This window comes from Emiliania huxleyi (genome assembly GCF_000372725.1).
Source record: "Emiliania huxleyi CCMP1516 chromosome Unknown EMIHUscaffold_16, whole genome shotgun sequence".
NCBI lineage: Eukaryota > Haptophyta > Isochrysidales > Noelaerhabdaceae > Emiliania > Emiliania huxleyi.
This window is the reverse complement of record NW_005200982.1, coordinates 1,043,179-1,067,053: the sequence shown is the minus strand read 5'-3', so window position 1 is coordinate 1,067,053 and position 23,875 is coordinate 1,043,179. Positions and strand designations below refer to the sequence as shown.

At 63.4% G+C, this 23,875-nt stretch overlaps 5 protein-coding genes across 5 annotated transcripts; 3 read left to right on the top strand and 2 right to left on the bottom strand.

Annotated features, from left to right (window-relative positions):
- Nucleotides 1-2,757: 2,757 nt before the first annotated feature.
- On the top strand, nt 2,758-3,006 carry EMIHUDRAFT_48220 (hypothetical protein; the record flags this gene model as incomplete). The annotated part of the gene is made up of 1 exon (XM_005785640.1): nt 2,758-3,006. A coding segment is annotated over one exon (249 nt), but the record flags the coding sequence as incomplete, so codon positions are not given.
- An 890-nt stretch (nt 3,007-3,896) lies between these two features.
- EMIHUDRAFT_98961 (hypothetical protein) lies at nt 3,897-4,645 on the top strand (the record flags this gene model as incomplete). The annotated part of the gene is made up of 2 exons (XM_005785639.1): nt 3,897-4,044; nt 4,239-4,645. 2 exons carry the CDS (start codon nt 3,897-3,899, stop codon nt 4,643-4,645), a joined length of 555 nt encoding a protein of 184 aa, XP_005785696.1.
- Nucleotides 4,646-6,770: 2,125 nt separating this feature from the next.
- On the bottom strand, nt 6,771-10,526 carry EMIHUDRAFT_98960 (hypothetical protein; the record flags this gene model as incomplete). Its single annotated transcript, XM_005785638.1, has 3 exons — nt 6,771-8,070; nt 8,725-9,664; nt 9,827-10,526. 3 exons carry the CDS (start codon nt 10,524-10,526, stop codon nt 6,771-6,773), a joined length of 2,940 nt encoding a protein of 979 aa, XP_005785695.1.
- A 3,364-nt stretch (nt 10,527-13,890) lies between these two features.
- EMIHUDRAFT_434127 (adenosine kinase) lies at nt 13,891-17,940 on the top strand. The gene is made up of 15 exons (XM_005785637.1): nt 13,891-13,898; nt 13,993-14,128; nt 14,199-14,355; nt 14,619-14,700; nt 15,238-15,317; nt 15,472-15,508; nt 15,669-15,710; nt 15,994-16,067; nt 16,342-16,398; nt 16,695-16,754; nt 16,909-16,971; nt 17,257-17,301; nt 17,374-17,413; nt 17,480-17,586; nt 17,659-17,940. The coding sequence occupies exons 2-15, from the start codon at nt 13,995-13,997 to the stop codon at nt 17,701-17,703; spliced, it is 1,023 nt and encodes a 340-aa protein (XP_005785694.1). The 5' UTR covers nt 13,891-13,898; nt 13,993-13,994; the 3' UTR covers nt 17,704-17,940.
- Nucleotides 17,941-18,541: 601 nt separating this feature from the next.
- On the bottom strand, nt 18,542-18,895 carry EMIHUDRAFT_48232 (hypothetical protein; the record flags this gene model as incomplete). Its single annotated transcript, XM_005785636.1, has 1 exon — nt 18,542-18,895. A coding segment is annotated over one exon (354 nt), but the record flags the coding sequence as incomplete, so codon positions are not given.
- Nucleotides 18,896-23,875: the final 4,980 nt, after the last annotated feature.

Below are 23,875 nucleotides of genomic sequence, written 5' to 3'. Positions count from 1 at the left end.
TTCGGAGCTGGTCAATTCAGAGCTGTTTTTCAGGCGGGGATTGTTTTAAGATGAGGTGGGGGTGCCCGGGGGGCCGGCCATCTTCAGTGCGAGGGTGGTTCGGAGACAAAGTACGTACAGCCGGGAGACCCTCGAAACGGCAGCGTGGCACGTGTGTGGCTCTCCAGCCCTGGTTGGGACGAGAGGCGCCGAGCCGCGTCTAGGTTGGCCGGCTGAGTGACTGTCCTCTCGAGCGCTGGTTGGAGTACAACGAATACGTGTCCTTCCGCTTCTACGGCTCGAGATATGGGGAGGTGCGGGGAGATGTGGGGGAGATCCGCTTCTAGGTTCGCAAGCCGAGTAGTGCGCAGGCACGTCGTCTAGGGAGAGGGCGGGGGGGAGGGGGAGGGGCACGTGCTGGCGGTTGGCAGAAGTGGGCGGCTAAGTGCGGGGTCCGTCTGGGAGAGAAGGGACAGTGAAGGCGGCGGAGCTACATGCGCTTCGCTAGGCATAGACGGGCATGGTGTGTGCACGTCTCGCGCGCGCGTGAACAGGGCGCAGCCCCTTGAGTCGAGGGCGGCGCGACCATTGCGCCGACTCAAAGACCAGCTAGCTGGCCCGTTCAGTACAGATGGCCTCGCCCGCGCCCCGCTCCGCGTCGCCCGCCCGCCGCGCCGCGCCGCCGCCCGATATTATTAATTAATAATTAATTTATAAAAAAATAATTACCCCACCCGCCGCCGCGCCGCCCCGCCCCGCCTGCGTCGCCCGCTCCCTCGCCGCGCCGCCGCCTCCCATTCGCTCTCACCTGGCAACCCTGTCTGCACGTCTCGCGCGAGCCGGTGAACAGGGCGAGACGGCCCAAAGCAAACTAAACCACCATAAAGATCAGTCTGCAGGGGCTCCAGGCCCCAAATGACGTGTGAGTGTTAGAGTGTATGTGTGTGTGCCCCCCGTGTGTGTGTCTCGCGCCTTGCGGGGGGGGAGCGGAAAGGAGGAACCTCTTCCCAAGAGCACCACTCTTGGAGCGCCGCCACTACCACCCAGAGCGCTGCAAGCAGCGCCGGGCAATGACGGCCTACCGCCCACCCAGCCCCCCCTCGGCACACCCCGGCAGCCAATGTGTGACGGCTCGAACCCGCTAAGCCATCCCGCAAGCGGGATATCCCGCCACTCGAACCCGCAAGCGGGCGTACGAACCGCGAGCGGCTCGCACTCGTGACACGCAGGCGTCCGACAGACGGCGCCGGGGCTAGGCGACCGAAGAGGAACTACGGCAAGAACCGCACACCACCCGCTGACGAGCGCTCGCGGAACTGGTCCGCGGCGCCCGCCAGGGGCGTGCGCGAGACAGGGCTCGAAGCCCTTTTCTGTGAGCAGGGATTCCCTCCCGGCGGGGGTTGTGGCGGAGAGCCGGCATGGGAATCGCCGGCCCCCACCCAGGGGGTGCCCCTGCCAGGCGCCGCAAGCGGCGCCCGACAGGGGCGGGTGCCCCCACCCCGAGGGGTGGGGGCGGGGGCGGGGCCCAAAGTGATTCGGCCTATCGCCTCGGCAAGGTCCTCGGTGCGCACTCGAATCGTGCACGAGTTTCATGCTCTGCACGAAGTTCCGACATCGCCGAGCAGCTGCCGAGCAGTGTCTTAAACCAGCCTTTCGTTCGGGTAAAATCTTTTTGCGTTTTTTTTCCTTGTGCGCCGCTTTTCTTTTTTTACTTTCACGCCGGTATTCATGTCGGTTGTTGCCGAGGCCGCCTTCGAGAGCGCGGAGCACCAGGTGATCAATCGCGCGGCGAAGGGCAAATCCATCGATATCGCCGCTAAAGACATCGCGGAAATCGTAGCAGCTGCGGTCACAGGCGTCGCGGGCGCCGCCAACTTCGCGAACCTGCTCGGCTCACTCAAGGTGGGGTTCTCGAACGAGTCGGCCAAGGAGACGGTGGAAAAGACGTTTGTCGATAAGAAAACGAAGATGCTCGCCGTGCTGCGCCTCCGCAAGACAATGAGGAAGCAGAGCGGCACGCTCGGACCGATGAGCAAAGCGTCGTACGAGATCAAGGTCGAGGGCGAGTTCTGGGTCATAACAGCCGCCAACGACGCTGCGCTGTCTAAGTGCCAGGCCGTCCCGACAAAGGAAGCTCTCAGCATGCTCGCCTCGCTGACGCTGACGGCGGGGCCCGGCGTCGAGGCGGCGGCGACCGCGCCTGAGGCAGCCGCGACGGCGCAGCTCTCGGAGCAGCTGGCGAAGGAGAGGGCGGCGCGGGTGGCGGCAGAGTCGGCAGCGGCGACGGCGGCAGCGGCTAGCGAGGCTTCGGCTGCGTCGTGCACCGAGGCAACAGCGGCGCGGGCTGAGGCGTCGGCAGCGGCGGAGATGGCGCGGGTAAGGGCGGAGGCGGCGCAGGCAGAGGCGGAGGCAGCGGCGGCGGCGGCGCGGGCGGCGACGGAGGCAGCGCGGGCGGAGGCGGAGGCGGCGACGGAGGCGGCGCGGGCGGAGGCGGAGGCGGCAAAAGAAAAGGCGGCAGCGGCGGAGGTGGCGCGGGCGGAGGCGGAGGCCGCGACGGCGGCGGCGCAGGCGGAGGCGGAGGAGGCGCGGGCGGAGGTGAAGGCGGCGGCGGCGGCGGAGAGGGTGGCGCAGACGCGGGCGGCGGCCAGTACGGCAGCCAGAGAGGCGGAGGCGGCGACCGCGCCTGAGGCGGCCGCGCCCGCGCCTACTGAGGCGCGCGGTCGCGGCACCATGCGCTACGCCATGCGGCTCGCCAGCGGCATCGTCCGCGAGGGTGACTACGACGGCGAGTACACGGCGGGCAAACCCGAGGGGCGCGGCGTCGTGCGGTTCGACGACGGCGACGTCTACGAGGGCGAGTGGAAGGCGGGTAAGATGGAGGGGCGCGGCATCTTCCGGTTCGCCAACGGCAACGTCTACGACGGCGAGTACAAGGCGGGTGAGATGGAGGGGCGCGGCGTCGAGCGGTACGCCAACGGCGCCGTGGCCTCGCGCTTCTACAAGCAGGGTGCGCGCGTCGGCGAGGGCGTCGGGTGGCTGGCGGACGGGCAGCAGGCGTGGCGGCTGCGTGACGGGGAGCCGGTGGAGTGGATCTCGCTGGAGGAGGCGCGGCGGACCGCCGAGCGGCTCGGGCTCCCCCTCCCCTCCCCGCTGCCCGGCGCGTGAGAGGCAGCACTCTTAGCGAGAGCACGCGGAGCAGGTTCTACGTGCGAGAACCGAGCCGGGAGGTGTTTGTGTGGGTGGGTGGGGGGGGGGGGGGGTGCCGGTCCGCCGCATCCTTCCGGGGCGGGGCTGGGGCGGCCGAGGCGGATATACGGGGGGAGCGCGCGGCGTCTCATGGTGACCCAGAGGAGGTCGCCGAAGTCTCACCTCGCGGTGCCATGCAGCCATTTGTGCTACAAGGTCCATGCGCCGAGCGCATATGCTACAAGGTCCTAGTATGGGTTCGGGACGTACTGTATTCACAGCATCATATGAGATTATTCTTTATTGCCGCGAGCGCCAGTGCGGATGAGACGTGTCTCGCGAGTGATGTGGGCACAAACAACAGCACAACAACACAGACAGAGGCGACACGGGGTAACGTGTGAGGCTACCGACCGTGTACTGTAGAGCAGATACCAGACTCGGCGCAGACAGGAAAGCGAAACTAATATAAAACGACGAATACAGTATAAAAGGAAGGTGGTTTGCGGCACCAACTTGATTCGTAGATGCGCGTCTCCCCCTCCCCCTATGTGCCGCCACCCCCCTCCAATCCGTAATTCCGTAAAATCGCGCGAAAAGCGCCCTAATCGAGCTGGAGAGCGGCCCCCAGCCGCATGGGAGCGTGCCCCAGCTAGCAGGAGGCGTTAGACGTACTTTTCGGCGTGAACTAAGGCCTTCGGCGACGTCCGTTCCCTTGGACACGTCGACACATGGCACCGACGCAGCTCAGCATTGTGCTGGAGGGTCTGCTCAACGAACTCGGGACAGCCGACCTCAGTACGCTCGAGGCCATGCTCAAGCACGATACAGGCGCAGTGCTCGACGCGATCCGAAGCACCGCTGCAGCCGCAGAGGCTGGTGCGGCGGCTTATGCCAGCTCGGCCACGAGCAATGTTGTTGTGTCCCCAGGCAGCTACCGCTGATGTAATCTCCGCGGAGCACAAGGGTAGCTTCTCCCGCACTCTCGTCAGCACAGACGCGCAAAACACGCTAATGTCTCGGACATCCATGCAGCCGCGAGTAGTGCGAGTGCTGAGGTACTGCTCCGGCAGGAGTTGGAAGAGAAGTTGCGGTCACGCAGACCAAGGAGCTCGCTTCTGAGCAGCGCTCTGCGAGCGCTGTGAAGAAGGCGCTCGCATCGGCGCGGGCTGAGCTTGCTGCGGCACAAGAGCGTAGGCGTTCCGACCGCGACAACCTGAGGACAGCGCAGCAGGCTGCTAAACGCGACATCAAAGCGGCCGAGCGGATGGCCGACGAGGTAACACACGCAGCTCGAGCTGATTTTGAGTGGCGTATCGGCGAGATGCGGGCCAAGATGCAGGCCGAGCTGCGCGAGCAGCTCGACGCGCTGCAGATTTCGATGGAGGCAGAGGCGAGGCGCGCTGATGCCGCAGAGGCGGAGAGGTCAAGGCTGTACGACAAGATGGAGGGGATTATATGCGCACGCGACAGAGGTTGATAGTCGCACTCGCAGCAGCGCAAGCGCGAATATAGTGATTGTTAAGAGATATACGTAGCGTTACAGTCGCACGGTCGTCGCCCTCCCACTGTGTGCGCCGCCCGCGCGGACCCCGGAGAGCTGCTGCGCGTGCACAGACACTCAGACAGCGTTGCGCGAGCATTGGAGAGGCCAGCCTCCGGCTTCTCAGCGTGTCGCGAGTGCTGTGTCTCTGCCTGCCTTGTAGCTGGGTGCGGCGGGGGAGTCTCTCGTGGTTTTTTGTTACACGATTTACGGACTTACGGATTTACGGATCCACCCCCCTCCCTCCCCGTCCCGCGGTCCGGCCGTGATCCTCGTCGCGCCGCGCTGGTAGCGCAACGAGGTGCACACCGCCGTGTCTGCGCAGCCTCCCTCCCCCACTGCACCTCCCTGCTGCACCTCGAGCCCTCGAAAAGCTCCCTGCCGACCCCGCTGCCGCCACTCCTCCTCCCCGCGCCTCGCTCGTCCCTTCCCGCCAGGAGCCACCCTTAAACTTTAGAATCCAAGCCCCCCCTCCCAAAACACACCCACAACCACAAGGGCCAAAACCCCCCCCCCCCCCCCCCGCCCCCGCCCCCCCTTCCCAGGGCGACGAGGGGGGCGAGTCGGCGGAGCGCGATAGCAAGGCGACGTCACTGATCACCCGCCGCGTTATTGCGGAAACCCTCGAGAGTCGAGTTAGCTGCTAAGTCACATGTGCGCGTGTGGTCTCGCTGTTGAGGCCGTGGGGCGCTTCGCTCCTGTCGTCTAGACGTGGAGTCGCTTGGCCGCTTAGCGCCTTGTGTATCTCGAGACCTCGAGAGAAGGCCTCCCCGAGGGCCCTTTCTTTTGGCGCAATGGAGTCGCGAGGGTCGCCCAACCACAGCTTACTTACCAACGCGGCGGCGGTGGGCGTCATACGTGGCGCGTGGCGGGCGTGGGACTAGACATATTGTGCGAATTTCGGACGTCCCGGAGGGTTCGGGGTTGTCGGGGTTGTGTGTTAAAAAAAACTGTTCCTGTTACGAAAAAGGGAGCTACCTGCTCCGGCGACACTAGGGACTCGGGCCTGATCCCGCACAAAACATCTCCACACTCTCTCCTCTCCTATGACACGACTCTCCGACCTTGGGCTAGATTCCCATTTGATTCACCACAAGCGCCATAAACTGCTTCGCCGCGCGCTGCTTACAGCGTCAAGTGTGCGGCCCTTAGCTGAGTAGCTCGAAGTGGGCGTCGAGGGGGCCTATAGTAGAGTGTGAGCCCGCGCGCTGCAAAGCTCGAGTGTGGGCGATCATGGCGCGATCTGGGCCATGTACTAATTGCGTGTGACTGTTTCTGCCGTCTTTGAGGGGGCGTGGGCGTAGGAGTGGTGCTCTGCTACCCTTGCAGTCGAGCGCCTTCTCTCAGCTCCATTGCCTCTAGGGGGTTGTGGCCGTGGATTTGGCCCCCTAGCCCCCCTCTCCGAGAGCAGGCCTGTCCAGTCTGTGTGGGTGGGGCGGCGTTATAGCGCCGTCGTGGCGAGAATCTTTCCTGCCGATGTTGGGGTTTTGCCGAGGTGGCGTGACGGGGTGTCGCCGTACGCGGAGGGTAGGCGAGCGATGGTGGTGTTCCGGGGATTTGTCGAGCTGGGTGGTAGTCGCCTCTGGTCGCGAGGTGTGAACGGAGCTGTGTGTCAGCTCTGACTAGATCTCGCGTGATATCCGCCGTGTTGGCGGTCTCAGATTGCTTCGGGCGAGGGATTTGATTGGTGAGGGCGCGGGTGGGGCGCGTCCGAGGGCTCGGCGCTCGCGGGCGAGGGGCGAGTGCCGGAGGCGGTGTAGCGCGCCTCAGACCGAGGTCTGTTTGCGCCTGGTCGCCTGCATAGGGTCGATCTCGGCGGTTGAGTTAGTGTTGGCACCCCGAGTGAGGTGAGGGTGACTGAGCCGTGGGCAGGGCCTATCCGGAGCCTGCAGAGCAGCGGAGCCGGTACGTGGAGAGGTGCCTCCGTGTCCTAGGTGTGAAAGGGGTCCGCTGTGAACATTCACAGTAGGGGGGTACAGGAATTGTATGCCCCTGCTGGCTGACGGGGTTGTGTGTTTATGTGTGAGGTGAGGGGGTTCTAGAATTGTTTCCGATTTTTTAGTTATTTTGCGGAGCGAGCTCTCCGCTTACCGTGCTGCGTGAGCCGTGTGCCGTGAGTGGCGCGGCTCGCCGCTGCGGCGCGATCGTCGTTAGCAAACGCGCACAAGCGCCAGCGCACGTAGGCGAGGAGCCCGTGTGTCGAAAAGAGCGGGCGGACCTGCGCGAGGCGCGCCTGCCGATCGCGCAGCTCCTGCGGACTGACAGCTCTCACCGCCGCCCCGAGCTGCGGCACGACCTGGTCGCTGTACAAGCTGAGGCCGATCATGTCCCAGTCGACGAGGTCCGAATACGGCAGGTACGCCGCGAGGGGCGGCCTCGCCGGCTGTGCCGCCACGCGCGAGGCGGTTCCAAGCGACCGCTCAGGCAGGGCCGACGGGTGTGGGGCGCCGCTCGCAGGGCAGCCGCACGCCGTCGTGCCGGTGCACTTAGCCTCCCGGCCCCACAGGAAGATGGGGAGTGCGCCTGCAGCGACCGCCTCGCCCCACATGTAGTTTGCGTTGTACGTGCCGCGCGGCGCCAGCGCCCAAGTCGCGTTCTGCAGCTGGCGCAAGAGCTCCTCCGCTGACACCCGCGCACCGCACCTGCGCACCGCCGCCGCAGGAGCGCCCGACGCCTCGACGGCGGCTCGCAAGCCGCAGCGCACGCGCGCGTGGCACCCGCCCGCCCAAAAGAGGACCCCTCCTCGCTTCTCCGGCGCCGCTCGCGCCGCCGCCGGCCGCAAGCCAGGCAGCGGCGCCCCGTGGAGAAGGGGCACGGGGATCCGGGCGCGGGCGCTGCCTGCCCTCTCGCTTCGAGGCGCGCTCGACCCGAGAGCGGTGAGCCGCGAGTCGAAGACGACCACCTGGCTGAAGTCCATCGGCTCGAAGTGCCGGCGCTGCATCGTGGCGCGCGCCTGCTCGAGGTGCGACTGCACCATCACCGTGAAGTGCCGCTCGGTTCGCCACGACAGCTGGCGCCACAGCCGGTCCAGCGCCGCGAAGATCTGGCTGGGCCGCACAGCAGCCGGGATGTTCGGGTCGAACAAGAAGCTCCACGGCACGGCCAGAAATGTCCAGCCGGGCGGTGCAATCTCAGCTCGCCGCGACCAGAGCTGCCGGTCGAGGGCGTGCAAGAAGCGACTGGCTAGCGCCGCGGTCCAGATCGGCTCCAGCGCTGCAAATGTTTGGCGCTGATATGTCGAAGATACGTTGGCGCGGCAGCCTCGCAGTGAGATCACAGCGCGAATGTCGCCGCGAGGAACAGTCGACGCCCACGCTGGCGAAGCAGGTGTGGTATGCGACGACGGCTGCACGCTCAAAGGCCTGGGCTGGCCTGAAATGTGTGCTGTCGGGTGTAGGTTGTGCTGGCTCCGGCCGGTGTGACGCTGCGACACTCCGCCTGCAGGAGACATCAACGAATGCAGTCTCCGGTACCGGGTAACCTCTTTCACGGGGGCGAACGAAAGTTCTACGAATACAAGCCCCTCTCACAGCAGACTGGCACGAACTAGCACCACAAAAGGCACAGCAGACAACGGCCCCTTATGGGCCGTCGAAGAGGCCGTCATACTCCTCCGGCCTCGCCCCCCCTTCCCAACCCTCCCCTGGCTCAGGCTCCTCATCCTCGCGGCGCGCAGTGCGCACCCCGCCCCGCGAAGACGAACCGAAAGAATCTGTGGGCCCGAGAGCGATATGCCATGTCCGCCTTGCGTTGTTTCATAACACCGAAGGCTAAGCTCAAAGAATCTTACAACAAAACTCGACGAATCACTTCTTGTAGGCGCCCATACCGCGCCGCGTTGGTGTCCAGTCCGAGCCTGACTGTTGTTTTCATCTTTCTACATACATGCGCCCTTGACCCAACATAGAGGGCGTTGAGGGCCTAGCTTTTTGTGTAATATAAAAAACCTCTTCCCAGGTTCGCGACTCATGTCACGATGAGACGATGGAGTCGCGTCACGGTATCGCGCCCGTCACGTGGCATCCTCGCCTTCGGCGGCGGGCGCGGCTGCGGCGGTGGCGGCGCGCATCTTCTCCTCGACGTGCGCGTACGCGGTGATCGGTGCATAGCGCTTCGGCCCGGCGAGCTTCGGCGAGGGCAGGCACTCGACGACGGTGTCTGGGTGCGGGCCGGAGAAGAAGACGAGGCTGAGCCGCCCGCGGCCACGCGCGGGGCCGCCCGGCGAGGGCGGCGCGACGCGGTGCACGGTGGCGCGCCAGCGGTCGTTGGTCCAGCGCGCGAGCAGGTCGCCGATGTTGATCGTGAGCGTGCGCGGCGGCGCGGGCACGCGCATCCACTCACCGCTCGGCCCGCCGCGCTGGATCTCGAGCCCGCCGCTCTGCGCGCCGCCGTCGTCCTCGCCGCCGCGCTGCAGGATGGTGAAGCCGTCGAAGTCGGTGTGCGCGCCGTAGCGCAGCGCGCCGGCGGGCTCGGCGGCCTCTCTGGCGGCCTCGGCGGCGGGCTCGCCGGCGGGCTCGGCGGCGGGCTCGGCGGGCGGCAGCGGCGGGTACGAGGCGAGGCGCAGCAGCGCGCCGGGCCGCGCGTACGGCGCGTCGAAGAAGCCGGCGGGCAGCGCGAGCGCGCGCTCCGAGAGCGCGTGCAGCTCGACCATCAGCGCGCTGCACGCCGCCCAGTACTCCTCCGCCCGCGGCAGCCGCGCACCCGCCCACGCGGGCGCACGCCACGCGCCGGCTTCGCCCGCCGCGGCGCGCGCCTCCCACGTGGCGCCCTCCTCCTGGCAGCGGGGCAGGCTGAGCGACTCGACCCGGGCATGGGGGGAGGTCACAGGGGAGATCGTGAGCTCGCTCGCCTGGTAGCCGGGCAGGTTGAGCGACTCGACCAGGTCGGGCTGCGCGCTCGGATGGCCGGCGCTCGCACCGACGTTCTCGCCGCCCGGCCCAATGTACCCCGTCGTGCCTGCGGCGCACCGTGCGTGCGCGCGTGCGTGTGCTGGTGGTTGCTTGCGCGTCGCCGTGTGGTGCGAGGCTGAGTGCGTGAGTCGAGCTGCGCGGGTGAGTGTGTGAGTGAGCGTGAGGTGGGTGGGTGGGTGGGTGGCTGGCTGGCTGGCTGCGTGCGCACCGTCGACGTACGCCTCTCGCTGCTTGTCCTCGGCCGGCAGTGCAAAGAAGTCTGCCGCCTCGCTGCGCACCTGCTCGATGAGGCGCTCCGGAAGAATGTGCTCGTAGTTGGTCAGCAGGCAGAAGCCGACCTCGCGGAAGGCGGCGTCCCACGCGTCGGCCAGCACAGCTCGTTCCTCTTCCGAGCCATGCGTAAAGGCGCCGAGGTCGAATGTCGGCACGGACGCCACCGTGCCTTCCGCCACGGCGGCGTCGGCGGCAGCAGCCTCGGGCGCCGGCGCTCCGGCACTGAGACCGGCGGCGGTGGTCCAGTGCCCGTCCTCGTCCATCTTCTTGCAGCCCTTGGCGTTCGGCTTGGTGAAGCACTTGCCGCAGAAGGCCTCTGCCCACGGCAGGTGGCCGGGCACGCTCGGCTCCCTGCACACACCCTTCATCTTCTTGCAGATGTCACACTTGCGCAACGGCACGCTGCCGTCCGCCGCTGGCGGCAAGCCGGCCGGCGGCCCTGCCGAGTCGCGGTGCTGCGTCACCTGGTGGCCGCACACGCACTGCACGTACTCCGGCGAGTTGCGCGGATGGTGCACGACGACCGCGACGCGCTCGTCGTGCGTCATCGCGTCGATCTTGCACAGGTAGTCGGTGCACGCACAGCCCGGCACAGTGCAGCCGTAGCGCATGGTGCCGAAGACGTCCTTGCCCATCGTGCACGGGCGAGTAGTGGCAGAGTGCGCTCTGTGTGGTGCCGCGCTTGCCTGCTGTGTGGTCGCCGAGCAACCCCGCTGTGTGGGCGCTGCTCAGCTGGAAGCCCGACTTGAGTGATGCGCTCTGCGGTCAAATGTCCAGCCAAGTCAATAAGCCGTGCACGTGTAGGCGCGCATCTTAGCCAAGGCTCGCGCCTACACGTGTACCTAGGTAGCTGCTTGTGTCAGATACGCGCCCACACGTGCAGGTGCGAGCCCTAGCTAACATGAGCGCCTCCACGTGCAGATGCGCATTTGGCGAGCTCGAATATCAGATACAAGTAAGCGTGCACTCGTGCAGGCGCTCGTTTTTAGCAATACCTTAAAGAGAGGTTACAGGCGTGTAAGGTCCATTACCAAACAACTCTAACACGCACTCGTTTTAGCTAACATACGCGCCTACACGTGTGGCCGCGTACATTGGCTTGAGGTGATATACGCACACTTGGTGTGTGATCGATACATTTTTTAACACCTTAGGTCTCAGGAGAGCTGGAGAGGGCCGCAGAGGTTGTATTTATTGTTTTATTCGAGTGGAAGGCTGAGGTGGGAGGTCAGGTAGGGGTCTGGGCGGCCTACCGCTTGAGTTATGTGTACGCCAACTCAGGGTGTGTGGCAGCCAGCTGGCTGTGTGTCTTGTGAGCTTGTTTGTGTCTGTGTGTTGCTCGTGGGTGTCGTCATCATCTGTGGTCCCGCGTCCACCCATACCGCGTTGGTGTCCAGTCCGAGCCTGACTGTTGTTCATCTTTCTACATACATACAGCCTTTGAGGACGTGGGTTCATGAGGGCACTCCAAGTGCTCCACAAGTGACCTCTCTCTGGCCCCCACTCCCTTCAGCTTCACTCTCTGTAGTCTCTCCTCACTGACCAAAACAAAGCCCTTGGCTTGTCTTTTGAGATTGTACCATTACAAGTGAAGTGGAAGACAAAACTAAAGAGAAACAGTTCCTGCGGCGAAGCACGCACTTTACAAGAAGAAAGAAGGGAGGGTTGCTGTGCTGCATGAATTTGGGTACTAGGGTTAAGGACCCAGAAAACGAAGCCCCGGGGTCTCTTGCTTGAGTCTTGCATATGCCTCTACAGCAAGTGTGCCAGCAGGCAGCACACTGCAGCACAAGACCGCCCGACGGTGACCAGCCGCCATTTGCGAGCCCAATGAGCAGCCGCGTTGGCGACACACAGAGACTGTTTGGTTGGCAAGGCGAAGGGACGGCTCACTGTCAAACCCAACTTCCCAACCGTCACACATTTTGCATATGAGCCCATCGAGAAGAGCTACAAGTAGTGGTACTCGATGCTCGGTCATCATGCAAGAAGCCAATGACCATGTTGCAGACTTATGATGTCATATGTGTCCGGTGGAGTGAGTGCAAGGAAGGCAGCATACACATTTCGACCTGCGTAGGTATATTCCGGGTGCCAGCATCGAGCTTGCAACGCAACATTCAGAGAGAAGGCACTCGTTGAGCAATCGAGGTAAGATTGTGCTGGCACCAAGTCGCCGAGGACGCCGCAACAAGGCTGCTGCTCCCGTTGGGGGCTACATACGGCTGGCCATGGATGAAAGTCACCTGCTTAATCTTTCTCACAACGGAGGATGGCCCTCTCTTGTAAATCGCGCTCATCCATCCCGTTACGATATTGAGCGACAAATCAACCATGTGGCCACCGCAAGGCTGGTACAGATCTGCCACCATGGGCCGATTGCTGCTGGACAACTGGCGGGAAACAAACCCCTTGATAGAATGCATGTCGCTGGTCCATACGAGGCCCTTGCCTGAGCGCAGGGTCTCGAGAATGAAGCGTGTGTGGCCAATCAGCCACGGCAACGAGACGAATGCAGCGTTGCCGGATGATTTGACGACGTTGCCCCACTTGTCGTACTCAAAGACGTAGCCGGCTTGATCGGCGTCCTCCACAGCATCGCCATTGCGGGTGACTAGCAACGAGGGTGAGCGGAACCACAGCGTATCCGCGTCTGACGTGGTGACGTCCACACGCGTGAAATCCCATTGGTCCGCATGTACTCGCGCAGACGGAACCACCTTTTGAAGTTCCATATCTTGAAGTGGCCACCTCGGGTGCCATTGCCCTTCGCCTTGACCAGGTGGTCGATAAGCCCGGCTGTTCCTGACTTCGAGGTGAGTGAGAAATGCGATGTCCTTGTGAGCGATAGTCGAGCTGTCGGCGATGTGCAAGCGTGCTTGCAGATCCTTGGCCAGACTGTGCTTGCACGCGTCGCACGAGGCGGGGGCATCTACCAAGACGATCACGCATGGGTGCACCTCGACAGCCTTGGTAATAGCCAAGCAGACAAAATCTTTGGTGCGCGCCGAGCCTAGACGCACCACGCAGCCATCGGCCTGGAAGACGAGAGGCACACATTGCTCCCGGGAGATCTGCCTGAGCGAGCCCTTCCCACTTGGAAAGAGCTGTTGCTGTAGATCACCCTGTCGAGGTGCGCGGCCAGCAGCGGAGGGTCTTCTGCGCCGAACGGAGCGGGCGTTGCGGCGACAAGCGCGGCGACGCCTGCGTAGAGGACGGCAGAGCTGCCCATATCTGTTTGAAAATAACTCTGTCTCAGAGAAACCCAATAGGCTCGCGCCTACACGTGTAGGTGCGAGCCCTAGCTAACATGAGCGCCTCCACGTGCAGATGCGCATTTGACGAGCTCGAATATAAGCGTCTACTCGTGCAGGCAGGCGCTCGTTTTAGCGAAGATACGCGCCTACACGTGTGGCCGCGCGTATAACTATATTGTCTCCTCGAACCCCCCCCCCCCCCCCTCCCGGGCAAGTCATCGGCACTGAGCAACTGTCAACCCAAAAAGGCCTCGCTGGACCAGAAGAACCGGTCCGCGAGTGCTCCGCAGCAGCCTCGCTGAGCCAGAACGTCGGCTCGCGAGGTGGGGTGCTAGTATGAGCCCGACCCAGGTCGTGGTGTTCTTGCTCCCAGCGCTTGCGCTTCGGCGGTTAGTGGTGCACTAACCTCCGAGAAACCCTTCGGGTCGCTCCTCATCGCAAACCCTGTCAGCAGAGTCTCCTACGGGAATGTACGTAAGAGCTACATACACTGAAAAAGGACTGCACACGTCGTCAAGGCCGCGCCCCCCCCCTGTCGCCTCCCCCAGCCAAGGTGCCGAAGGAACAAACAAGGGCACAACAACACACCAGACGACAGGGGCGAACGCGTGAGGCTAGAGCAGGCTTGCTCGTCCTCTAGCAATCTCCGCCGACACACACTCACACACACACGACCGCTAAGGCTCAGAGAATCCACCTCGACACCTCGAGACCTGAGCCCTCCTCGTGCTCCGAAAAGCATCCCGCACTGTGCCCGCCTGCGACGCCGCCCGCCTCGCCCGCGCCGCCACGCCACCGCCGTACCCATCCGCCCCTGTGAGTCTCCTCGCCTCCCTCTTCGCAGCAATGGCGGACACCAAGCTCATCGGCTTCGGCAACCCGCTCCTCGACATCTCGGCGGTCGTCGAGCAGGACGTCCTCGACAAGTGGGGCGCGAAGCTCAACGACGCCATCCTCGCCGAGGACAAGCACAAGCCGATGTGCGACGCACGCCCTCGCCGCCGCCGCAGCACCTCCGGCGCCCCACCGCCGGCTCCGCACGTCTTGCAGGTACGCGGAGCTCGCCGAGTCGCATCCGGTGGAGTACATCGCGGGCGGGGCGACGCAGAACTCGATCCGCGTGGCGCAGTGGGTGATGGGCAAGCCCGGCAGCACCGCCTTTGTCGGCTGCGTCGGCAAGGACCAGTTTGGCGACAAGCTCGAGCAGGCGCGCGCCGCCGCCTCCGAGACACTTCCGAGACACTTCCGGGACACGCCCGAGACGCGTCCGAGACACGTCCCTGCCGGCGCCTCCTCCATGCTGCATATCTCGGCTACATCTCGGCGTATCTCGGCTACACCTCGGTTAACTCTCGGCTATCTCTCGGCTATCTCTCGGCTATACCTCGGTCATATCTCGGCTATATCTCGGCTGTCTCTCGGCCATCTCTCGGCCATCTCTCGGCCATCTCTCGGCTATCTCCCCTCCAGGCGGCGCGCGGCGACGGCGTCAACGCGGCGTACATGAAGCACCCGGAGACTCCGACGGGCACCTGCGCCGTCCTCGTCAAGGGCGAGATACAGCCGAGATGCAGCCGAGATGCAGCCGAGATCGAGATCGAGATGCAACCGAGATGCAGCGGAGATCGAGCCGAGATCGAGCCGAGATCGAGCGGAGATCGAGCCGAGCGCCGCCGCCGCCCCGGCCTCTCCGCCCCCCTCGCCGCCTCCCATCTCCCGGCAATCTCCCGGCAATCTCCCGGCAATCTCCCGGCTATCTCCCGGCTATCTCCCGGCAATCTCCCGGCTATCTCCCGGCTGTACCTCGGCCATACCTCGGCCATACCTTGGATACCTCGGCCATACCTCGGCGATCTCTCGGCTGCCTCTCGGCTGCCTCTCGGCGATCTCTCGGCTGCCTCTCGGCGATCTCTCGGCTGCCTCTCGGCTGCCTCTCGGCCATCTCCCGGCAATCTCCCGGCAATCTCCCGGCAATCTCCCGGCTATACCTCCGCCACATCTCCGCCATCTCCCGGCTATCTCCCGGCAATCTCCCGACTGTACCTCCGCCACATCTCCGCCATCTCTCCGCCATCTCCCGGCGCGCCAGGCGGCGAGCGCTCCCTCGTCGCCAACCTCTCCGCCGCCAACTGCTACGAGATCTCGCACTACGAGACGGCCGAGATCCAGGCGAGATGCGCCCCGAGATCGAGATCTCGCCGAGATGCGCCGCGAGATATAGGGGAGATGTCGCCGAGATGTCGCCGAGAGTTCGGTCGTGCCGCCGGCGAGGTCTGGCCGAGATCGCTATCTCCCCCAGACCCTCCCGCCCCCTTCTCCCAAGGAGCTCGTCACCGCCGCAAACATCGTCTACTGCGCCGGTGTCTCCCCCTCCTCACCGCCGCCCCCGTCCACTAACGACGGCGAGAGTTTGCTGTGACGCTGACCCCTCGTCGCCGGGTGGTAGGCTCCTTCCTCACCGCCTCGCCGCCGGCGATGATCGCCCTAAGGACAAGAGTTCATCGTTAATAACAAGAATAGGCTTCTTCCTCACCGTCTCGCCGCCGACAATGATTGCCCTCGGTACTTCCTAGACACTTCCTAGACACTTCCTAGACACTTCCTAGACACTTGCTAGACGATAATCGCCCTCGGCAAGCGGACCGCGGAGCGACACGCACTCCTTGCCGCCCCTCGGCCAATGAGCTGGTCACCCTTGTTGATTACACTTCTCATCATTAGTTAGTATCCATTATTATTCATTATGTTGCCGTTATTCCGTCGTTTGTTGATGTGCAAGCAAGCTCGTGGCGGAGATTATTATTACTTTTATGTTGTTGTTATTCCGTCGCTTGTTGCTTGACAGGCAAGCACGTGGCGGAGAAGCACAAGACGTTCTGCCTCAACCTCTCCGCCCCTTTCATCTGCCAGTTCTTCAAGGCGCCCTCCCGGACACTTCCTAGACATTTCCTGGCCACTTCTTGGCCACTTCTCAGACGCGGCTTGCTGTTCACACAAAAACACAACCCCGGACGCACAGCTCGAGTAGACGCACAAGCACAGACAGTCGAGAAACAGCAACAACAGTCAGAAGTCAGCACCGGGTCCAGGAAGGCTGGGTCCCAGGAATGCGAATGCGAGGACGGCCTCTGGTGCGAGCCTTGCTGTTCACAGCAGCGCACTCGCTCACCACGGCAGCGACGCTCTTTCGCAGGACCCGCTGCTGTCGGTGATGCCGTACGTCGACTTCCTCTTCGGCAACGAGAGCGAGGCGCCTGGGGGGAGGAGATTGCGGGAGATTGTGGGAGATTGCGGGAGATTGCGGCAACGAGAGCGAGGCGCTTGGGAGGAGAAGGGGGGGGGGGGGGGGGTTGCGGGAGGTTGCGGGAGGTTGCGGGAGGTTGCGGCAACGAGAGCGAAACGACTGGGAGGAGATCGTGGGAGACTGTGCGAGGTTGCGGGAGGTTGTGGGAGATCGTGACAACGAGAGCGAGGCGGCGAAGTGCCGGCGAGTACCTGCACCAGTCAGCAGTCGACGCTTCGGCAGCACTGCTGACACGGTGCTAGGCGGCGGAGTTTGGCAAGGCGATGGGCTGGGGCGAGGAGTTGGACGTCGTGGCTCTCAAGGCAATCTCCCACAATCTCCCACAATCTCCCTCAATCTCCCTCAATCTCCCACAATCTCCCACAAACTCGGACGCCGTGGCTCCCAAGACGCCAAGGAGAGCTGCTCGCGCCCAATCTCCCCCAATCTCCCCCAATCTCCCTCAATCTCCCACAGGCGGCGGCGATGCCCAAGGAGAGCGGCTCGCGCCCGCGCGTCGTCGTCATCACGCAGGGCAAGGACATTTCCTAGACATTTCCTAGACATTTCCTAGACATTTCCTGGACATTTCCTAGACATTTCCTAGTTGTCGTCTTCACGCAGGGCAGGGCCCGACCTAGACACTTCCTAGACACTTCCTAGACACTTCCTAGACACTTCCTAGACACACTTCCTAGACACTTCCTAGCCACTTCCGAGACACACCCTAGATACTTCACGCAGGGCAAGGACCCGACCTGCCGTGGCGCTGATGCACCGGCATCGCTACTTGGTAGTCTTACTCCCCCGTTGCGAATTGGTTAGGACCCGACCATCGTGGCGCTCGGCGGCGGCATCTCGAAGTTCGACGTCGACGAGCTACCCAACGAGGCGGTGCTCGAGCTGTGAACAGCGTCTCTTCACACCTCCAGCTGTGAACAGGTCGACGAGCTGCCCAAGGAGGCGCTGGTGGACACGAACGGCGCTCAGCGCTGCGTCCGTGGGCCTGATGTTCATTACTTATTAACGGCGGCTACTCGGTGCTTAGGCGCGGGCGATGCGTTCGTGGGAGGCTTCCTGGCGAAGCTGTCGCAGGCGGCCGATCTGGCCGAGTGCGTGCGGGCCGGCAACTGGGCGGCCCGCCAAATCATCCAGGCGCCGGCCTCTGCAGGAGAGGAGCGGGGGAGGAGCGATCGGCGGGCTCATTCCTGCCACAATGAGATCTAGGTCTCGGGCTGCAAGATCCCCGAGGGCCCGTGCACCTTCGCCTGATCGCGCCGGGCTTCTCCGCGGCGCTTTCTGTTACATTGCGTTGCGCCGCCGCGGCGCCACACTACTGTCCGCCCATGGACGTTGCTTTCCGTGAGAGCGCCGTATTTCCCGATGAATTTTGGACCGCGTTGAGATTATTGCAAGAACGAGTCCGGTTGAGACTATAGACCGTATGTGGAAAGGTTCGCGCGGGTACTCGAGCGCGCGTCTCGGCCCATTGCAAAGCTTTTGATCCCCAATAAGCAATATATCTCGATTCAGCATTATTCACACCCCGTGCTTCGAGCCCCCTAAGCCCATCGTGCCTCGTCCCTCGCAAATGACGCCGCGCGCGACGGCGCGCGCATGTCCCGGTTTGATGCACACAGTACACATAAAGCCGTAAACATGAGAGACCGCATCATATCGCCCCGGTCGGAACCCCGTCCCCGAGGGCGACGGCCCTAGGCGAGGCCGGGCCCCTGCGCCCCGTCTCATCAATGTCATCATCTCTCAACCTCAAACGTAGATCTCGCTTTCGCGCGACCTTCCCCCCCCCGCCCCCCTCTTACCCCCCCCCCCCCCTCCGCGCCCCCGCCCGCAAATGCTGCACCACCTCTGTCTCTACGGAAAGGACAGCCCGCTCTGCCTCTCACGCGCCAGGCAGCGGGCAAGGGATGGGGAGCACGAGCCGCTCGGCGGTCTGCCGCGCCTCCTCCAGCGAGATCTCCTCCACCGCCTCCCCGTCACGCATCCGCCACGCCTGCTGCCCGTCCGCCATCCACACGACGCCCTCGCCGACGCCAGCACCCTGCTTGTAGAAGCACGACTCCACGTTGCCGTTGGCGTACCGCAAGACGCCGCGCCCATCCTTCTTACCCGCCTTCCTCTCGCCCTCGTAGACGGCGCCGTCGGCGTACCGCTCGACGCCGCGCCCCTCCCTCGTACCCGCCTTGAACTCGCCGTCGTAGACGCTGCCGTTGGCGAACCGGTAGACGCCGCGCCCCTCGCGCTTACCCGCCTTGTACTCGCCGTCGTAGACGTCGCCGCTGGCGTGCCGGAAGACGCCGCGCCCCTCGTACTCATCCGCCTTGAACTCGCCCTCGTAGACTTCGCCGTCGGCGAACCGGTAGACGCCGCGCCCCTCCTTCTTACCCGCCTTCCACTCGCCGTCGTAGACGTCTCCGCCCGCGTACTGCATGATTCCGCGCCCCTCGGCCTCTCCCACCTCGTTGCGCTCGCCCTCGTAGACGTTGCGGAGGATGCGGTGCCTGCCAGTGTGCGGATGGACCTTCAGCTTGCCCCAGCCCTGGCAGACCGCGCACTGCTCCATCTGGCAGGCAAAGCCGAAGCAGCAAAACGTACCGACAAGCAGAGGACCTTCAAGGCAAAGGGAGCTGAAGAGGTCGTCATTTTCCTGGTTCGTCCGGTAATTGAACTGTTTGGATGGCCCCTTCAAACACTGTAGCCACACCACAATTTTGCCAGCACCCTTGCACCTTCCACACCGGACGATCTCCCAGTCCTGTCAGCACACGCGGAGACAGCCGTTGAGAAGTGTAAACGTCGGGGTGCACAGTGGGCGGCAAGCGATGGGCGTTCTTGTAGGGCGTGGGTGGTGCCAGGAAGCGGCATACGACGTCACCTGCTCTGTGGTCGGTAGCCCTCCAGAAGCTCTCCCCCTTGGTGCCTACCGAGCAAGCGAGAGAGCGAGGCTGGCAGCTGTTGCTTCGACAGCAGCGGTTGCTGGCAGAGCCGCGGGCGCGTCTTCGGCGGTCTTCGAGGCACCCTCATTGAGCCTGCGCCTGAGGCGCTTCACCTCCACCTTTTGCATGCTCAGCTGCGCGAAGTCGTCGTCCTCCATCTCGCGCAGGTCCGACAGCCCCCTCACGCCGAGCCGGGCCAAGCCAGCACCAAATGCCTCGAGGTTTGCGTCCGCGAGCAGCTTCTTGACGGCTGGTGGGACCTGCAGCTGCGGCTCAGAACTATCAGCCACACCCCCAGCCGCCCCTTCGTCGTTTTTTCCGCCCTGCGCCTTGTCGCTCACCACCGGCTTGCCCATGACGACGGGAGGCTTGGGCTGAGAGAGCTTCACAATCAAACCAATCGCTGCTGCCTTAATGTCGGCCGCATCGTCCAGGCCGTCAACCTCGCTTGTGGAGGCGCCGCCAGCCTTTGCCCGCTTCTTCAGCTCCTTGACTGTCAGCTTCTCAAGCTCTGCCGTCAGATCGTCGTGGCGGAGGACGAGCTGGATGGCGGCCGTCTTGATGTCGTCGGCGGCGTCGAGCTCATCGATCTCTCTCCCCGGGACGCCGAGCTCACGCGCGCGGTGCTTAAGCTCTTTTACGGAGTAGCCCTGTAGCTCCGCCTCTCTCGCCGTGCGTGCGTTCCGAGTGATTGGCCGCATTCTGATTGGCCGCATTCATCGGTCCGGAAAACGCAACCCGCCAGATAGATCCAGCTTTCAGCCTAATTCAATTAATTGCGAAATTGATGACAATATCGGGTAATCTCGGGTGGTGCATCAGGACGAGCGATAGAAGGAGAGGTGCGGAAGTGCCATATCGGTCTCGGAAGCGATCTAGCGTATTAATTATGCTAATTGACGAAATCTGGGCGATCTCGTCAATTTAGTCGACTCGTGGCGCAATGAGAGCATATGCACGAATTTCGTCAAAGTTCCGTCAATTATGTTAATTGACGAAATCTCGGTTCAATCTCGGCCAATCTCAGCTAATCTCCTGCTCTGATTGCCGCACATCGTGTTTCAGGCCACCAGCGCTGCTTCTCTCTGCTTGAGAGCGTCTTTGAGGGGGAATCGAGAGGCAGGGGGGCTCAAGAGGGCCACACCTACTCGCAGCGTACGCAGCTTGAGGCCCAGCACCAAGGACACCGCGGCACACCCGCCTCGCCCACGTTGTTTTGGATCTGCGAGGGCGCAGGCGGTCGGACGAGCGTCAGCAGCATAAATGGGGTGAGCATGGCGCGCGCTTGCTTCGGGCGTCGCGGGAGAGCAGTAGGCAAGAAGGCGATTCGCGGCTGTGCGCTGGGTGGCCGCTCTGCCCGCAATTCGGCTGCGCCAGATTCGTGGCGCTCGAGCCTCGGATCGAGCCGCTCGCGCGGCGGTCGCAGCACGGCGGGCAGCCGGGCACGAGCGCGCTGCAGCGCTTGAGGGATTGGGCGAATCGGCTGGGCACGCTCGCGCAAACGGCCAAGACGCACCGAATCGCGCGGGGCGAGGGGAGGAGGCGAAGGGGCAGGGGCCAGCATTCCTGAGATTGCGTGTCGTCGATGTGTGTTTCGTGATTTGCACTGAACTCTCGATCAAAAAGAGCGCCTTCAGCACTACTCTCTAGGTCTCGTGTGTGTGTGTGTGTAGTGTCCCCAGCTATGGGCGTGTCCACGTTGGAGACAGGTGTGGTGTGGACGCGAGAATGAATGCTCCGCCGTTCATGGAGGCAACCGATGCGAGTCGACTGGTGTGTGTGTGCCGTCGTGGTTTCCCCCCGACCGCGTCGAACTCATCGGCGCGGGCTCTCTCGGCTACGGGACCGGCCCCAGCTTCGGCTGAGGGCTAACAAGCTGCCGAGCCCAAATCACTGTGAGAGTCGTGATTTCTTGTTGGTTAATAAAAATCTCTCTCTCGTATCAAGAATACTCACTCACTCACTCGACAAACAAATCGCGCGCGCGTGAACAGGGCTCCAGGCCCCAAATGACGCGTGAGTGTTAGATTTGTTTGGTATTGCTAAAAATCTCTCTCTCACTCGAGGTCTCGCGCATGATATTTTTTGGCCGCGACGGCCAAGGCCATGAAATCTTGCCGTGTGGGCTAGCGTCCGGGTCCCCCTGCCTGGGTTTTCACGTAACAAGACACACACAGACAGGTGTCTCTCTCCTCACTCAGCTGTGAATCAGACGCACCTTGCCTTCGGGGGCAAGTGCAAGTGCCCAATCCCAGGGTGTGCTTTGTTTATGAGAAGAAAATACGTCCTATGGCGCTGTGCGCTGGTCTATGAGAGGTTGAGGTGCGAGCCCTGGATAGATAGGAAGGCGAAACACAGGCCCTGGGGGTGTTCACAGTAGGGTGATGAGAAACAAGAATTCACAGCCTGACGAGAGTACATGCACATATGTAGGTCACAGTCTGCAAGCGCGCCGCAGTTGTGCCCGCCGCTTGCCGCCGCACCCCAAAAATCGTTGTGCGGGATGCTTCCCAAGCTGACCATGATCTTAGGGGACCCCTAGGGTTCTGAGGGCCGGATTTTTTAAGACCTTTTAAGAAACGAGGAGGTTTGGGGGCTTAACTTGCCATTTAAGAGATTGCAGGCACGGGGGGTCCCTCTTTTAAGACCGTTTAAGAAAATCGGTCTCGCCGGCACGCGTCGCTGGGTTCCGCGCCGGTTTTCTCCAATACTGCCGTTGTTAGGCACAAACCCGCCTCTGAAGACACATCTGTAAGTCTGGTGCACTGGCAGGAGCCATACTCGCATAGGGGACGCGTGCTAGCTGACTGTAGCCGGCTTCCCGGCCTCCGGCGTGTCTACCGGGAGCCTCCCGGACCATCGACCTCGGGAGCTCTCCCGCACCGTTTAAGCGTTTAAGACCGTTTAAGGAATTGGCGGCCCAGCAGCTCTTAAAACTTGCCATGGCAAGTTTTAAGCCGTTTAAGCCGCAGGCGCCCCAGGGCCCACCCTTTTAAGCCTAGGGGTCCCCTAAGACCATGTCCATGATCGCCGTGCTTGCCCTCGGGTGCACGGACGCCGTGCCGCTCGACCGCCGTCTGCCAGTATCGCCAGCCGATCGCCGCTCGAGGTTGGCATCGCTGTCAGACAGAGACGCGAGCATGTCAAGCTCCAGAAGCGAGGATGTCGAGGTTGCCTGCTCCAGGCTGCTAGCGCTCGAGCAGCGCTGGTCCTGGTGCGGTGTCCACAACTCGGATCCTGAGCGCTGCACCACCACCTCAGCGATAGAACATGCGAACCGAGCCCGACATTTTTGCGTCTACGACTACAATGCACGTAGGTGTCGCATGGACGCCGTTGGCTGGCGTTGCCCCGCTGCGCCCGCGTCCCCGCCGTGGGTGGCACAATCTGCAACACCAGCATGTTCTGCCAGCCTACCGAAGGACGAGCGCACGCTTCTCTTTGCCCTCGCCGGCCGCCGCACCGCCCGCGCTCCAGCTTCACGTGCTCGCCGAGCGGGTCGCGCAGCGCCGCACGTTCGCCAGATACTCTCCGGTCACGTCGGGGTGGTCTGGCGAGGTCCAGCCGTAAGTCACGGCGACTTCGCGGCTGAGCGAGCGCAGCGCCGCAACAGCCTCGTCCGGCGAGAGGAAGATGCGGACGCCTCGCTCCTTCTCGATTCGCTCCAGCTCTTGCCGGCGGAGGAGCTCGGGCAACATCGCCTCGGAAGCCTCGGCGCGGAGCAGCTTGCAACCAGCGATGCCGAGCGCGCCGCCGACTTTGAAACTCAATGGATCGCTGTTACACCCCCCAATTAAAACTCCTGGGCTCTCAATGCCTAGCCCGCCGTTCTGTCAGCCGCGGCCCGCATGTCCAGACAGTGCGGGCCTCGACGCCACACTAGGTCCATTGGGTTAAACCCTGGCTTGTCTCGAAGGTGAGGTATAGAGGGTCACATGGGGAATGCGAACTCGTCATGATGCGCGGCGACGGCGGCGTCGATATCTATCGACGCCGCCGCCCCGCGCTCCAAAACGGTCGCGTACGCATATGCGCACAACTAGGTACGTGCCAACCCGCATGGGCCAGACACCGTCAAAGGTCCCTCTCCACTCCTCCTTGCACCACTGAAGCATATGCAGCTGATGTGAGCAAGGTCGCCTAAGCGGCCCCCCTCGCTGTGGGTTGCCGTAGTTGGACCAATGCCACGCGTTGTGGCGAAGATGGCCTTATGCAGAGCCTGGCCGGGCCGTCTTCGGGCCCGGCCGCCCTAACAGTACGACGCATACGCGCCGCGACCGCTTCAAGTGTCGCCGCCGCCGCAAGGCGGACGGCGCCCGCCGCCCAGCCAACAGTGGCTAGGGCGGGGGAAGGGTGGATTCGAGCCGCCCGCACGCTCGTGCGGTAGGGAGGCTCGTGTAAAGCACGCCGTGCGCAAGCACAGGTGCGCGTTTGAAGCATTCGAGTCGCAGCAGCGAAGGCTGCTGTTTACTGGTTTGTGGCACGCC